The 15,059-nt window shown below is 37.6% G+C and overlaps 1 protein-coding gene and 1 long non-coding RNA gene across 3 annotated transcripts in view; one reads left to right on the top strand and one right to left on the bottom strand.

Moving 5' to 3' along the window:
* The window catches only part of RPTOR (regulatory associated protein of MTOR complex 1), a 427,126-nt gene that overhangs the window by 92,083 nt on the left and 319,984 nt on the right, over positions 1–15,059 (bottom strand). For both annotated transcript variants that reach the window (XM_087710142.1, XM_087710143.1), the window contains exons 18-20: positions 11,570–11,687; positions 8,323–8,463; positions 6,587–6,745 (exon numbers count right to left, since the gene is read on the bottom strand). In XM_087710142.1, coding sequence (XP_087566268.1) covers positions 6,587–6,745; positions 8,323–8,463; positions 11,570–11,687 — 418 coding nt within the window. The remainder of the gene's footprint in view (positions 1–6,586; positions 6,746–8,322; positions 8,464–11,569; positions 11,688–15,059) is intronic.
* Positions 149–8,311, top strand: LOC148048182 (uncharacterized). Its single transcript, XR_015696015.1, has 3 exons — positions 149–801; positions 5,050–5,133; positions 7,599–8,311. It is a non-coding gene; the product is annotated as an uncharacterized LOC148048182 (long non-coding RNA).

The following is a 15,059-nucleotide window of genomic DNA, read 5'->3' as shown; positions in this document are numbered from 1 at the left end:
ATTCAAAATTGGTCAAATGGGCCTTACAGTACAGAGAGTTCCAAAACGATTCCTTTTAACAAGAACACGAGAAGTAAATAGCTCTTCTTTGTTGCGAGCTTTTAATTTTTGTTTAATTTTAATTGAGCTATGCATGGCCCTTTATTCAATTTGACAGTTGCAATCAAGACACTTCAAGTGGCTTGCATTTTTCAACCCCTTCAGTCAAAAGGGGCCTGGCTGAATGGTGCACATATACAAGTCAAAGTAGTTGTGGTGCCATTTCTCTCAGATGCCTGGCTTACTGAGAGACTGAATGCTGCTTGTGCCAAATTTGTAAATTGGAGGGTTCAGAAATGAGCTCCTCTTGTTCAGAAAAGCCATACCAATTACAGTCTGAATTAAACTCGCTGGGTAAAGCTTTTCTTCTTTATTTACCCATGTGATGTACACCCTACCTTTCTCTAGGAGCTCAAAGCAAAGAATGTACCACTTCCTCCCCCATTAGCCATTCCCAACATTTTCTGCTACTCTTCCTCCTTTCAAAATTAATCAGGGAGCAGATTAACTAGCAACAGAGAAAACAGATTAACTAGCAGCAGATGATAGGCGGTTGATCTTTAAGTTCTTTCTCTGACCTTGGCAACAAAGAGGAGGTTTATTCAGTTTTAATTTCCTGTTTGAATATACCAAGCCAGGAGGAAGCAACAGTTAAAAAGACTCAGCAGCATTTCTAACAGCACAATGGAGGATCCAGAGCCATCTTGCGATCAGGAACAGTGAGAATTTTCTCTGCTTCCAGCTGATGCTCCTCCTAAATAGGTATATACATGGAAGGCAGCAGGAGGGAAAGGGGGAAATAGGATATATTCTAGTTGCTAGTCTTTATGGCAATCAATGACTGAAAAATTTATGCACCTGAATGAGCAATGTAAAATAAACTTTCTATAAATCCTTCAGCTATCTAAAAATACATCTTCAATCCTATGCTGTTGCATTAATGAGTATGTTCTCTTATATCATGTATATTTAGTAATATGACAGGTAATTAAAAAAGGACTGCAATGTTACAGAGATTAAATGATTAAAACAGTCTGACTGACAAAAATAGTGCCCCGATTTATCAATCAGATTTCCTTTAAAAAAAAAAATGTAAAAAAAAGCAACGGTTGTACAAAAACCGCAGAATGCCATTTTATTATTTAAACCTCAGAGGACGGTTGAAAGAAGGCAAGGGAATTCTTTTATTATAATCTCTTTTTAATATGCAGTTTTTATTTTTTTGTCAATTGTTTTATTTAGTTAACCAACTGAAAAAGATTCCTTTTATTGGAAAATGGCCCCTAAAATTTTATTTGAGAGTTTACTTTCTTAGTGGGGAAAGAGCTTGTGAGGTGATTCAGGAGGAAGTGGGGGGGGGATCACTTAATTTTTTAGATAATGGTAGAGGGTTACAGTAGACAAGGCAAGGATAAAAACTGGCTGTACTGAAATCATACCTGAGAATAAGGCTATATTTTTTTTCTTCCTTTGGTATTCTTGAATGGGGCTGGGATTGTTCTTTGCTGTTTAAATGTAAATTGCACTGCAGTTTTTATGCCTATTTACTGAAAACAATGAATCATGACCAAACTGTACAGAGTGTTTCAAGGACCACAAATCAAGTGGCTTCAGGGGTGGCAACAAAACTGCTGGACTTCAGCCAGAGAAATGGGAATTAAAATCCCCCCTCAGCCCCCAGCGCCCAAGGACTCTCTCTGGCAAATCAGCATTACAAAGGTGGAGAAAATAAGAATGCATGTGACGAGCAGCCCTGGGCTTGTTGAGGAAGGACAAGTTATTTTAATGATAATAACAGAACTTAGGTCACCAAACAGGGACACTCTTCTGTAAACATCACTGGGAAGTACCTTTTCAGATAAATTCCTGAAGTTTATTCGTTTGTTTTTATACCTATTCATTTTTTTTTACTACCAATTCTGTGGGGGTAGCTTGGTGGGGGTGGCTTGGTGGGCATGGCAGGGGAAGGATATTGTAAAATCTCCATTCCCTCCCCACTCCAGGGAAAGGTTACTGCAAAATCCCCATTTCCTCCTGATCAGCTGGGACTCGGGAGGCAGAGAATAGATGGGGGTGGGGCCAGTCAGAGGTGGTATTTACTGGTTCTCTAAACTACTCAAAATTTCTGCTACTGGTTCTCCAGAACTGGTCAGAACCTGCTGAATATCACCTCTGATCTTCATGTGTCTAGGTGGTTTCATTTTCAAGCTGAACCACAGTTAAATATGATGTCTGGAGATGCATGAACATGAGAAGTAGCATTTATATTTTTAAATAAAGCAATTTAATAGTGACCCAAACATAGTGGTTCAAGACAACCACGGATTGGTGAAAATCGGGAACAGCAACATTTGGAGAGCTGTATATTTTTCATCTCTTAATATTCAGAATGACAATGAGAGTTTCAGTATTGAAAAATTATTTTCTCTGATTATGTCTCCTACCTAGAAATGTTGCTACTGAGGAAGTACAATTTATTAAGAGTCATTTCTTACTAATCCTTACTCCTCCCCCGCCCCCCAATCACACTAGGATCAAGGTTTAAAGGGAATGCCACTTCAGCCATTTCATCCTAGGCTCAACTGAGTCTAGTGGTGCCCAAAGTGCAGGATGTTGTTTTTCAACCAAGTAATTCTTCTAAGGTAAACTGCATTTTTGATGTCAGCTCTCAAAAAGCTCTCTGTGTTGTGAAGGTTAAGAAGGAAGGACTGGACATTATTATTTAGATGGAAAACCATCAGGAAATAATGGAGCTGAAGGAGTGACTGGGAATTTTTAAAAAAAATCTTGGAAGAAGACAGTGCCAAAACCATTTCCATATTGTTTGCCAAGAAAACTATATGGACATATGCAAAATAATCATGAAGCTCACAATAATTAAACACAAGTTGACAGAGGCTTTTATATTTCTTTTTTCTCTTTCCAGTTTTCCTCTCAAACTCTCTGCTGCACATATAACCTAATTATATACTTTTGGCTTTCCTTGTTTTCTTTCTTGGGAACTGCCATTTCCTAAGCCAGGGAACTCATCACTGCCTGTGATTTTTCCATTCTTAATATTTTCAACTTCTGATTCTGCTTCCCTCAAGACACTGTTATTGCTCTCTCCTTTAAAATATATTCTAATAGTTGTGGCATTCGTACAAGTGCGATCTGATCACCTTTTGCCTATTCACTTGCCCCAGAAGTGGTATTCTGATGCTTCGCCCTGTTTCGGGCGAACCAGTAGCAGCGGCGGTGGGAGGCTCCGCCCACCTATCCAGATGTCATTACGGACACCCTGCGCATGTACAGAAGCTCCACGCGTGAGCAAAGCAAGCACGTGCGTGGTCCCTGTTCTGAACCGGTAGCAAAGATAAGAGGAAACCATTACTGACTTGCCCACTGCATTTCTATCTCTGAAATTAATTCATTGGAATCTACTACTCTTTACAGTACATCCCCAAATATTGTACAGCTCTTAACCATTGTTGCAGACCTTAATCCTGTCTTGCTTTCTTCTGTATCTTAGTTCCACTTGGTTGTGATTGCACTCATGATTCCCCTCCAATCAGCTCCTTGGTCTTTTCTTTTGACCTCTCTGTCTTAGGGCAAACTCTCCAATGAACTGTCTTATATATTACTGCCCTCATCAAAATATATTCTGTCTCCCCTTGATCATCATATCTTTTTCAAAACTGCAACGACCTGAATTCAAAACATTTTCCTGTGTTCCATTACTTTTCTTCTCTAATGATATCCATCCTATTGATCCCATGATAGACGTGCTCCAATTTTCAAGCTTAAAGCACACATAACTAAAATAATGAATATCATTTCTTTAATTACTTTGCTCCTACAGCCCTTTTTCCTCTCCTACAGTGTGTTAAATGAATTTGAATTTGAAACTCCTTGGGATCTATATTCTTTTATTCTCCAAGCCACAGATATGTGACCCTTTTTAAGCTGAACCTTCACTTGACCTCCAAGTGGTATGCTGGGGGGATGCATAAAGAACTGGTGGAGCTAGCATAAAACTAAATCTGATTTGGTTTCAGTGTAATTAAAGGTAATATATTTCATATTCTTCTCCCTTCTGTCTCATCAGAAAGTACAATTTCTGGTAATTTCAAGAGGAGGTCTGCAATAAAGCCTGGTGTTAATCTCTAAGCGCCATACATAATGATACTAATTCCATAATTTTAAAGATGACAAATTAATGTGATATACTGTAATTGGGAGAAGTTTTCATATGCTAAAGCATCAGGTGCAGGTTCTGTTCATATGAAGCAGTCTTATATACTGTCAGATGAATCTATCTCTGGGCTATATCAGTCATATATCGCAGCACTAACCCAGGCATGTCCAACCTATAGCCCATAGTCCACATGCATAGCTAGTAATGTGGCTCCAGAAGATCGTAAAGTTGTCTGAGACAACCAAACTGAGCCCGAGGGTGTGTCAAATACATCATCAATCTGGAATATCTAGGGCCCCAGAAGAGATGCAGTTCTAGCCCACTGTTGACACCAATTCTCCTTAACCATTAGTAGTTCAGATTCTTGTGTAAAGACAGTAGGAAATAAACTTGTAGTACTTTTGAACTCATCCTGGGTCGTGACTTCTTGCATCTAGCAAAACCTATCATTATATGATTTATACACATTAACTATATTATATATACAGTATTCACATGTGGCCCAGGATAATTCCTCTTTACTCAATGTAAAAACCAAACCAAAAAGTTGGACAACCATGATCTAACCTGACCAGCAGTGATTCCTTACAGACATTCTCACTCTTGCTACCCAGGTCAAAAATGGAACCTGAGAGCATGTCTATGCAAAAGAGCCACTTTCTCAGTCAACTACAGGAAATCTTCTAAATCACAACTATATTGCTAAATATTATTTTTTTTAATAGGAGTAACGCTACCCTGCAGCTTTTTAAAAAATTAATGTAAGTCTGCCATCTCTAAAGTCAAGCATATAGATTGTTCAACATTTTAAAATGATTTTCTTTACACGGCAGCTGAAAGGAAGGAAAACTCTTCTACAAAGTGGGAAGGTGGAAGAAAGAAATCATGAGGGGGAAGAATCCCCCATCATTTAAAAGGTAAGTGCTGAAAGTAATGGAATTTTGTGCAAGTTATGAATTTTAAACCACTTCCAGAAGCTATGTTGTTTACAGCTGGATATGAGCTGTTCCTGGCAGAATACGAATAAGGGGGGCATTGGAATACTGCTTTGGGTCACTTTTGTGTGTGTGTGCTTATTTTCAGTTTCTTTCTTTGACTTTTAACTTTTTTAAAATTCTGGCAACAAATTAAACTCTTTTAAACATCTGAAGAAAACAGTGGGGAAATATCAAGTTTTTCAAAAGGAGCAATTGAGGTGCCAGAGTATTGTAAAAGATTATATAAGGTGCACAATTTTCATCCTCTGCAGATAATTTGTTCTTTTCCTTCTTTTTCCCAAAACAGTAAAAAGTATTTGTCAGTTTCTTGTTCTTTTGTAATTTCTCTTTTTAATGTTTTTGAATTTGATTGGCTATATTGCAGTTTTCTGCATTATATTCCCAATGTGACTAGTAAAATAGTTTTATCATAATCCCAAGAATAATCTCAAGAATCCCACCCACCACAAAACATATTATATGCAAAAGGAGCTGCAGAGTTGGTGATCAGAGAGGAGGAATGGAAAAATAATAGATAGCCGTTTTAAAAACAACTTCTAACTCCCTTGTGAGTTGATAATATTCACATTAAACACTGAGTGCCAATGCTTCTTCTGGAAAGAAATGCCAAATAATCTAGGTCAGACTATTTGTCCATTTGTCCCAGTATGTTCCTTGATCCTTCTACCTAGAAATGTCAGGATTTGACTCCTTATCATAGTTTTGCCTCTTGCTTATTTTCTAATGATGGTGGAAGGTGATTTTATAAAGGAATTTGTGCAAAGGGAGTGGCATATACTCACAGTCTACATCCATGGAACCTTTAATCTAAGATGTCAACAACATTGTTCAGCAGTTGGCATCATGATACAGGTAAAAAAGCTTAACTCCAAGATGGTGACTGCCTATCCTGCCCAAAGTGCTTAAATGACCATTGCAGTAATAGTAAGCTACGCTAGTTTATTGCTTGGCAAGATTGCTCCCGAGTTTTCTACCTAGCTAGGAAAAAAATGAGATACAAACTAAATAATCAACAAACAAATAAGAAAGGAACATTGCTGATTAGAAGAATGTCATTTTAACAGAATAGTGAGTTAAGAGGAGACCATAGGCCATATACCACGAGCTGCCTGTTTAAAGCTCCATTATGAATTCCAATCAATATTTGCTTCTTTTGCTTAAATTTGTAGCAAAAAAAAATATCCTGGATAGAAAATTGACACATACCCACATGAACATTGTTGCATTGTGAATCTCTCTGTTCTCCCTCCCCCCTTTTAATCATCATATTCTACTCATTCTACCACAATGATGTTCGTTTGGAGCAATTGTTGACCTTCTCATCCCATCCTCTGTGTTATAAATAAACTGGCTTGAAAACATTTCGGCTTACCTATCAGAGAAGTTAGTGATGAGTAGGAACTGACTCTCCTCATCTTGTCAATCGTCTCAAAAGACAAGATATATTCTTCATTTTCAGGGCTGCCCAAGGTGCTGCTGGCACTGCTGCTGGTGCTCAGATTCCCAGGGGAAAATGCAACAGAGTTTCCAGCTGTTGAATAACAATAAGGATGCAGACACTGAACAAAACACTTATGCAAGGACTACGCTCAATAAAGTATGAGTTGCATATGGAAATTTGAAGAAGGGATATAATAGGTTTTGCAGTAGTATCTATTAGCCACATGCAGAAATCCTAGTGACTGCAGTGTGGCATTAGTTCCATCATTTTGTCACCAAGCTCCATCTGTCTGAGGCTTAGCCTTCTCTAACTAAGTTTTATTTTACAAGTTAACATACCAGCTCTGTCTTGAAAAGTCAAAAGATACTATTTCAGAAGGAGTATCATGTTATCTTCTTGTTTCTCCTTGTCATATAATATATGTGGGTATATGCATAATTTTGTATTTATTTATTTTGTCATGTTTATGTAGTGTATATTGGAGGTGGTGACCCTTTGAGAGCCATATGCAATGAAATTTCATTTTAATGTATGCTGATCAGTGGACATTTAAAGTGACAATAAAGTTATTCTAACTAACTAATTACGGTAACTAACAGAATGCTTAGTAATGGAGAAACAGAAGATCGTACCAATGTTAATTTAAATATTAAAATATATCCGACAGTAGAAATTAGCAAACATATTTAATTTTGTAATGTGGCAATATTTTGGGGATGCATGAATGATTTGGGAGGCCTGCCAGATATATGTTTTCTTTAAAAAAGCGGGAAAAGAGAAGCAGAAAAGATTAAAATAATGGAATTTAGGGAATAATAAGTGGGGGAGGTTTGCTTGTTTCATGTTCCTCCATCAATGAACTGGCTATTATGGTTATATCCTTAAAGCTACATGTGAAAAGAAACTAATAAAAAGAGGGATTTTTTTTCCTTCTTTTTTTCAGTGTTGCAGCTACCTGTTTTCCCTGAAAAACTGCCTCTGAGTTGAAGAACCTTTGGGATATGGTAGCATCAGGACTTGCTTCTAGATAAGGGAATATACAAGGTGGTCCTCGAATTATGACCCCACTTGAGCCCAAAATATCCATTGATAAGCAAAATCGTTGTTAAGTGAGTTTTGCCCCATTTTATGACCTTTCTTGCAGAAGTTGTTCAATGAATCACTGCAGCTGTTAAGTTAGCAACACAGGTTGTTAAATGAATCTGGCTTCCCATTGACTTTTGCTTGTCAGAAGGTCACAAAAATGATCACATGACCTTGGGACTCTGCAATCAAACCTGTAGTAGCGGCAGCGGGATGCTCAATGCTTCCTACTCAATGCTTCTGCGCATGAGAGAACCGATAGTAAAAAAATTGGAAACTCACCACTGTATTACATATGTATGCAACTTTGTTATAGGAAGATTTCCCCCCTCCCCCTTCTCTTTCAGCACTCATTTTGGGAGAAGCACAGGGACTATAGGCGACAGAACAAATATAGCACTTTTGCCAAGGAATTTACCTTTGGTCATGATTTTCAGGTTCCGATCCCATGTCACACTGTTTACAAATAGTAATTAGAGACACTGTTCACTTTTAACTATACCATTTCTGCTGTAGACCCAAATGCACACATGGTATAAGGTTATATAAATATATATGTTTTAAAAAATGAAACATTATCTTACATTCTTCATTCAAACTGAGATTCTGCAAAGACTTATTCAAGTTCCTTGCTGTAGTGACTGCTCGGATATTTCCATAGGAGCTGACAGAACGGAGTTTTGGAGTACATGGATTATCTCGGACTGGAGTCAGACTTCCAACCTCTATGGAGGCAATAGGAATATTTATTCCCGCAAAATAGCAAACAAGTATCAGTTTCAAGTAAGTTAATGATAGTAGTCACTGCTGCCCCTTAGGCAAAGGTTTATTATTTATTTATTCAATTTATTTGACACCTATCTAGTATCGAAATGACTCTGGGTGGCAGTTGGCTTCGCTTTAGATTTTACAGTCCAGAGTTGCCTTGAACCCAGAGATAGGTGGCATATAAATTTAATATATAAATACATTAAAAAATCTATCTTCTACGGCAGGGGTGTCAAACTCAAGGCCCATGGGACGCTTAGATCCGGCCCACAAGGCCTCACTGGAAAAAAGCAAAAGACTAGCCGGTGGTGCCTCTGCCAGTGAAAATGGTGCTCGGTAGGGCCACATGCGCCCCCTGCCCTGGTTTTGGTCGTGACAGCCTCCTGCAGCCGTCTGCTGTGAAAATGGAGCTCAAGAGGGGGTTGCGCAATCCCCTGAGCTCTGTTTTCGCTGGCAGAGGGCTAGCAAAACAAGCTAAAAGCAAAACAAAAGGAGAAATGTTTTCCCTTTTGCATTAGAGCATAAAAGAATGGACAGGAAAGGAGAAAAGGAAAGAGGAAAGACCAAGAAAAAGAAGGACAGATGGGAAGAGAGTAAGGAAGGAAAAATAAGGAAAGAGGGGAAGAAGAAAGGAGAATGAAGATGGAAGGAAAAAGAAGGGAAGGAAGGAAGGAGATTATGAGAGTGAGGGGGGGGGTGTCTGAGGGAAGTCTTTCCTTAGGACTTGGCCACCACAGGTGCCCCAGACACAAGTGACGTTGAGCTGGTCATGCTCACCATGACCATGCCTATCCTGCCCCCCAAGGTCAAACACAACCCTGATGCTGCCCTCAATGAAATCAACTTTGACACCCCTGTTCTAGACAATGTACAAATAGGTAACAAATCAGCTTAGAGAAACAAACAAATAAACAGTAAACAATGGCTTAATCAAGGAACTAAAAGAAGAAGAAGAAAACAAGACACCCATCAACACTGACAGGGCAAGCCTCTATGTATTATCTATCTATCTATCTATCTATCTATCTATCTATCTATCTATCTATCTATCTATCTATCTATCTATCTATCTATCTATCTATCTACCTACCTACCTACCTACCTACCTACCTACCTACCTACCTACCTATCTATCTATCTATCTGTCATCTATCTATCTATCTATCTATCTATCTATCTATCTATCTATCTTATCTATCTATCTATCTAAAAACAGACAGCAAATCTTACTCCCTTCTGGCACTGAAGAGTAACAGTGGCACAGTAGAGTAATAAAATGTCTACAAGAAAGCAACTAAGCTCAGAGAGCATGAAGGACTCCACAAGCAACAAATTAAAAAGCTAGACTGCTTTTCTTCCTTCCTTTTAACAAATGTTCTAGTTTAATATCAATGGGACAATCAATGGGATTTCTCAGAAGCAACATTTTAAAACTGAGATACTATTTCAATTTCCTTATTTAAAGTAGAGGACAATGTACAGACTGCTACCCTGCAAGAACTGCTAGTTATGAGACTTACTTGACAGCCCCAAACAAAGCTGACCTCGTTTGAGTTCAGCAAGGTATCATTATTGAGGTGCGAGTCTGGATATTACAATGAAACACCAAAAAAAAGAAAAAAAAAAGCTTAACGATCTTTTTCCTGCCTAAATATTTACCCAAAGAATTCCATTATATTATGACTGCTTGCAATTTTAATTTTTTTTATCCCATTTTTCTCCAAAAGGCAGTCGGCTATAAAAAGGCTTTTATAATGCACACCAAAGACAGCTTCTTGTGCATTTTATTTATAACCATTTACTTCCTATACAAATAATCTTGGTCTATGTTTCCACTTTTTAAAATGCCTCCCCACTTTTAAGGCAAAGCAGCTATTAAAGTACACATTTTATTTATAGGGTACATATAAACCGTTTCAAACAAATTTACCCTAGCAGCATATAATTTCACAACCTCCTAATTTGGATTTAAAGAAAAATATAGTAAATCAGAAGTAAAATTTATAAAGCACATAAATAAATTAGGACTTCAAACCAAACAATCTAATCACTGTGCAGAAGAACAGTCACAACATCCTGCCCTCAAGGCTTAATAGAACAACTAAATTTTTAGACTTTCTGAAATTTCGGAGGGAAGAGACTACTTTAATATTTTTCGGGGAGGCATTATTCCACAGAAGAGTACACAGGGAATGAAAAGCAGGAAGCTTTAATCTAAATAAACCAACTGTCCCCCATCCCCAAATAATTTTTTGCACACAAATCAAATGCATTAGGACAGATGTTCCCAAATCTAGTAACTTTAAGACTTGTGGACTTCAACATCCAGAATTCTCTAGCCAGCAGAGTTTGCTGGAGAATTCTGGGAGTTGAAGTCCACAAGTCTTAAAGTTGCCAAGTTTGAAGACCTCTGCATTAGGAGAAAGGACAGAAGAAACACGTAAAATGCTAGTCCAAAAGTGGGCTTCCCCCCACTTGCACCTAAACATCTGGCTGTCCTCTTCAATGTTCAGCAAGGCCAAAGCGCCTTATAATGACAAACAATAGAACTATCTGCTCTGCTGCATAGGGTATTCTTTGGCTGTTTCTTATCACAGTTGCCTTCTGTAGGAATCATGAGAGAAATTGTCTGTTTTCTTCTTTTCCTTTTCGTTCTGCATCTTCTTTTTCTTTGATGCTGTAAGATTATAAAGCTAAAAACCCAGGGACTGAGTTTTTGTTTTAAAAATATTGTTATGTAAGCTATTCTAGGAGCTTCTTAAATTGATCAGCAGGGTATAAATTCTTTACATAAAAATAAATAAACAAACTGCTGGCATTACATATGAATTAGCATAATGCTAGGGGACTTCAAGTACTTCAAACAAGTTGAATTTTATTTTTTATCTTGTTTTCCAACACAATTGGGATTTTTGCACTTTTAGACCTCAGATAAACTAATACAATTCAAGAAAATGGGAGAAGGAAACAAGATTTCCCCCCCCCCCCAGTTTCCTGTTAAAAAAGATAGCTCACAGAATCAACTTCTAAAACTTCATACTTCCAAAGAAGATGATAGAGTACCTGGAGCAGCAGGTGAGGGCAATGCATAGTTCTTCTCTTCTTCCATAAACTGTAAGGCAACTGTGCAGAAATTGGTTTCATACTGAACCACATGGTGACTCAGTGCCACAACTAACTCCTGTTGATAAACAAAGACAAAAAATAGATATCTGAACCCCAAGAGCTTAACCCCAAGAATGTTCCATCATTAAAGAGCTGTTACCAAGTGCCTGGTTAATAGCTGATATTCTATCAGTAACATTGAAGTTATAGGAACATTTACTGTAATACTTTCATTATCATAGTTAGCTAAAGCTTTAACTAAAACTAAATCTAATGTCAGACTCGAAGAAATGACATCATTCTTTTACTCCATCTTTAGTTTGCGGAACTGCATTGACAAGCCAGACAGCATGTACAGATAGTAATCAAAATGATGAATGGCCTGGAAGGACAAAAAAGAATTAGAAAGAACAGTTGAAGACACTGCGTACGCTTAGCTTGGAGAAGACTGCAGGAAGACATGATGCATAGCTCACAGTTATTTCAGAAGACAGTACCAGAAATGATAGATTTAAACTATAAGGAAATAAATTTTGGCAGGACATCAAGACAGATCTAATGGCAAGAGCTGTCCAAAAATGGAACCGTTTGGAAGGTGGTAGACTCTCCTTCCCTGGAGTTGTTTAAGCAAAACTGGATGGCCATCTGCTTGGGATGTGAAGAGTAACAATTTCCAGTAATAGGCACAGAATTATTGTAAATGATTTTCAAAGACCCTTCCAGTCTCTTTACTTTCTGGCAAAGATTTTAAATTTAGAAAATGAAAACTATCTATCCCATCTAGCTAAACAGAGAAAATCTGTCCTAAGCTTGCTTAGAGTACAATGTCACAATCACCCTGTCTATCTATAAATATAAAAGGAATGGAGGAAGAGCAGAAAGCATATTCTTCTACAAAATATGGGTTCTGTTCAAGGTTGTGAACACTGAATTTTTTTCTTCTGTTCAAGCATGTCCAAATCTTTGAGACTGCCTGGACTAGTCCCTGCAGTTTTCTTGGCAAGGTTTTTTCAGAAGTGGTTTACCATCGCCTCCTTCCTAGGGCTGAAAGACAATGACTGGTCCAAAATCACGGAACAGGATTTGTGCCTAATGCAACTCATGGACTCCTGGTTTCCAGCCTGATGACTTAACCATTACACCAAACTGGCTCTTAACGTTATATAATCTTTTACAAATAAATTCCAAACTCCAGACAGATTTCAGTATAAAAGTCTCAGAGGCCTTTTAGAAATTTCCTCATTCCTTGGGAAACACCTATGATAAACTTTTAATTTGAAAAATAATATCCTCCCTTATTGCTAAATAATATTTGTCCTCTTTGGATTGTTTTTAGAAAGATCCCTACACACACGGAATAGGCTTTCACACTGTATAAAGCCAAAGTTTAGTTAAACAAGGTTTCAAGCAATGGACTAAGCCAATAAGCATTGTGTTCAACCACAATGGATGACTTCCCATAATATGCTAAACCCAACCCAAACCTTTACCTTATCATGATTAAGTACAGTGTATGAATCCATACATGAAAAACATTACATTAACATTGATAATGCACATTTCTCTGGTCCCCCTGTCCTGCAATGATGCATAAATAAGCACAAATATTATCTAACAGTTAATTGAGGGATCTTTTTGAGAAAAACTTTAGGAATATCAATTTGAACACTATATTATCTGCATGCAAACATTTCACTTGTTTATTTGTATCCCGCCTTTATTAGTTTTTCAAATAAAGCAAAGCAGTGAACATACCTAACATGCCTTCCTCCTCCTATTTTCCTCACAATAACAACCCTGTGGAGGTGGGTGGGGCTGAGGGAGAATGACTGGACCAAAATTAAACAGTTGGCTTTCATGGCTAAGGCGGGATTTGAACTTACCATCTCCCACTTTCTAGCCTGGTGCCTTAGTAATTCCAAAATAGTACCAAGGATGGAAATATCATTCTAGGCGAATCAGTTCCAGATTTCAGCTATCACTGAGACTCTGATTGGAAACTCTTAGGTTATTTAATTTAAGCAGCCATGTTACAGGTTTTGAAGGAAAGCAAAGAGAGAATTTATGTAGCAGCCTGAATTTAACATTTTTGTACCAGACTTAAGATTTCTGGATTCAACAACATTTCTCAGCTGTTACAAAAATGTATTGGGCTTTCCTGTTTACTTCTGAAGAGCACATGCATTTCCTTCCTTGAAAACAGCTGACAGCAATGCTTAGCCAATATATTCTCTTTTGCTTTAGTGTAGTTGAAAGCTTTTTGTGAGCATCAAAAAAAAAAAAAAAAAAAAGGCAAGAAAATCAAGTCCCTAGAAATCAGCATTCTGACAAAATTAATACCCATCTGTCACCTCAAGTGAGAATGAGGGCATTTTTTTTATATGTTGCTTGGTGAAACATTGATTTTTCCGTCACTTTGGCATAAGGATCTGAAGAAAGCAGGAACATTTGACTCCAAAATGTATTATTTGCAACAAAAAGCTTTTTATTCTTGGCTAGGCTACCCTCCTTATTGTTTGATTCAAACCAGCATTGTCAAACTGATGTGCTGTCCTGGGAAGTGAATAGGAAGAGATGAAATTATAGTCTTCTTTTCCTATCCATAGATAATTTTATCCATTAAAATATAATTTACCACACTGCCATTTTAGTTTAGGTTGAGGATAACCTGTCTTATTAAAAAAGGCAATTATTTTCTGGAACTACCAGATGATGAAACTAGGAAACTGGCAATTGAAAATCTTAAAAAATCTCAGATTTATTTTCTTGAAATGTCTATCTACAATGAATTAAGAAAATGGCAGCTGTAAAGGAAGGTCAGAAACATATCCTTGCATTTTATTTACAGATCTACTACTATGACATTAGGCTAGCAATTGGGAGACTGTGAGTTCTAGTTCTGCCTTAGTAATAAAACCAGTTGGATGACCATGGGTCATCACTTTCTGTCAGTCCCAGGAAGGAGCCAATGGCAAATTACTTCCTGAAAACCTTGCCAAGAAAATAGCAGGGACTTGTCCAGGCATATCTGAAAATCTGCATGTCTGAAAATAAGATGTGATTGAATGGAAGGGGAAAAAACATATAGAAAAGACAGCTGGAAAAGATCAAAAACACTTTGCTTATAATATATTAATATCAAGCAGGTCATTCTGGGCACTTTATACCTCAGTGCTATCAAGCAATTAATATGCTCGTTTTCTGTAAAAGGAAATCAGAGCAGACCAAGATCAGTTTATTAAATCATTATTCTATCCTTCTCCCACCCCACTGCCAGGTTAAGGAGAGCTCTTTCTTGAATGAAGTTGTCCTCTTTCATTCCTGCATTGCCCTATCCTTTCTTTTTCCTTGCCAGGTATTTCTGTTTCCAGCAGAAAATATTATTTCATATCTGATGTCACAAACTGTAATACAAGACTATGCTACGCAAACAGAGATCAACAGAAAA

This window comes from Thamnophis sirtalis, unplaced genomic scaffold, assembly GCF_051295495.1.
Source record: "Thamnophis sirtalis isolate CommonGarterSnake01/CBP01778 unplaced genomic scaffold, rThaSir2_p1.2 scaffold_3, whole genome shotgun sequence".
NCBI lineage: Eukaryota > Metazoa > Chordata > Lepidosauria > Squamata > Natricidae > Thamnophis > Thamnophis sirtalis.
The sequence above is the reverse complement of the archived record's forward strand: the minus strand, read 5'-3'. Positions and strand labels throughout refer to the sequence as shown.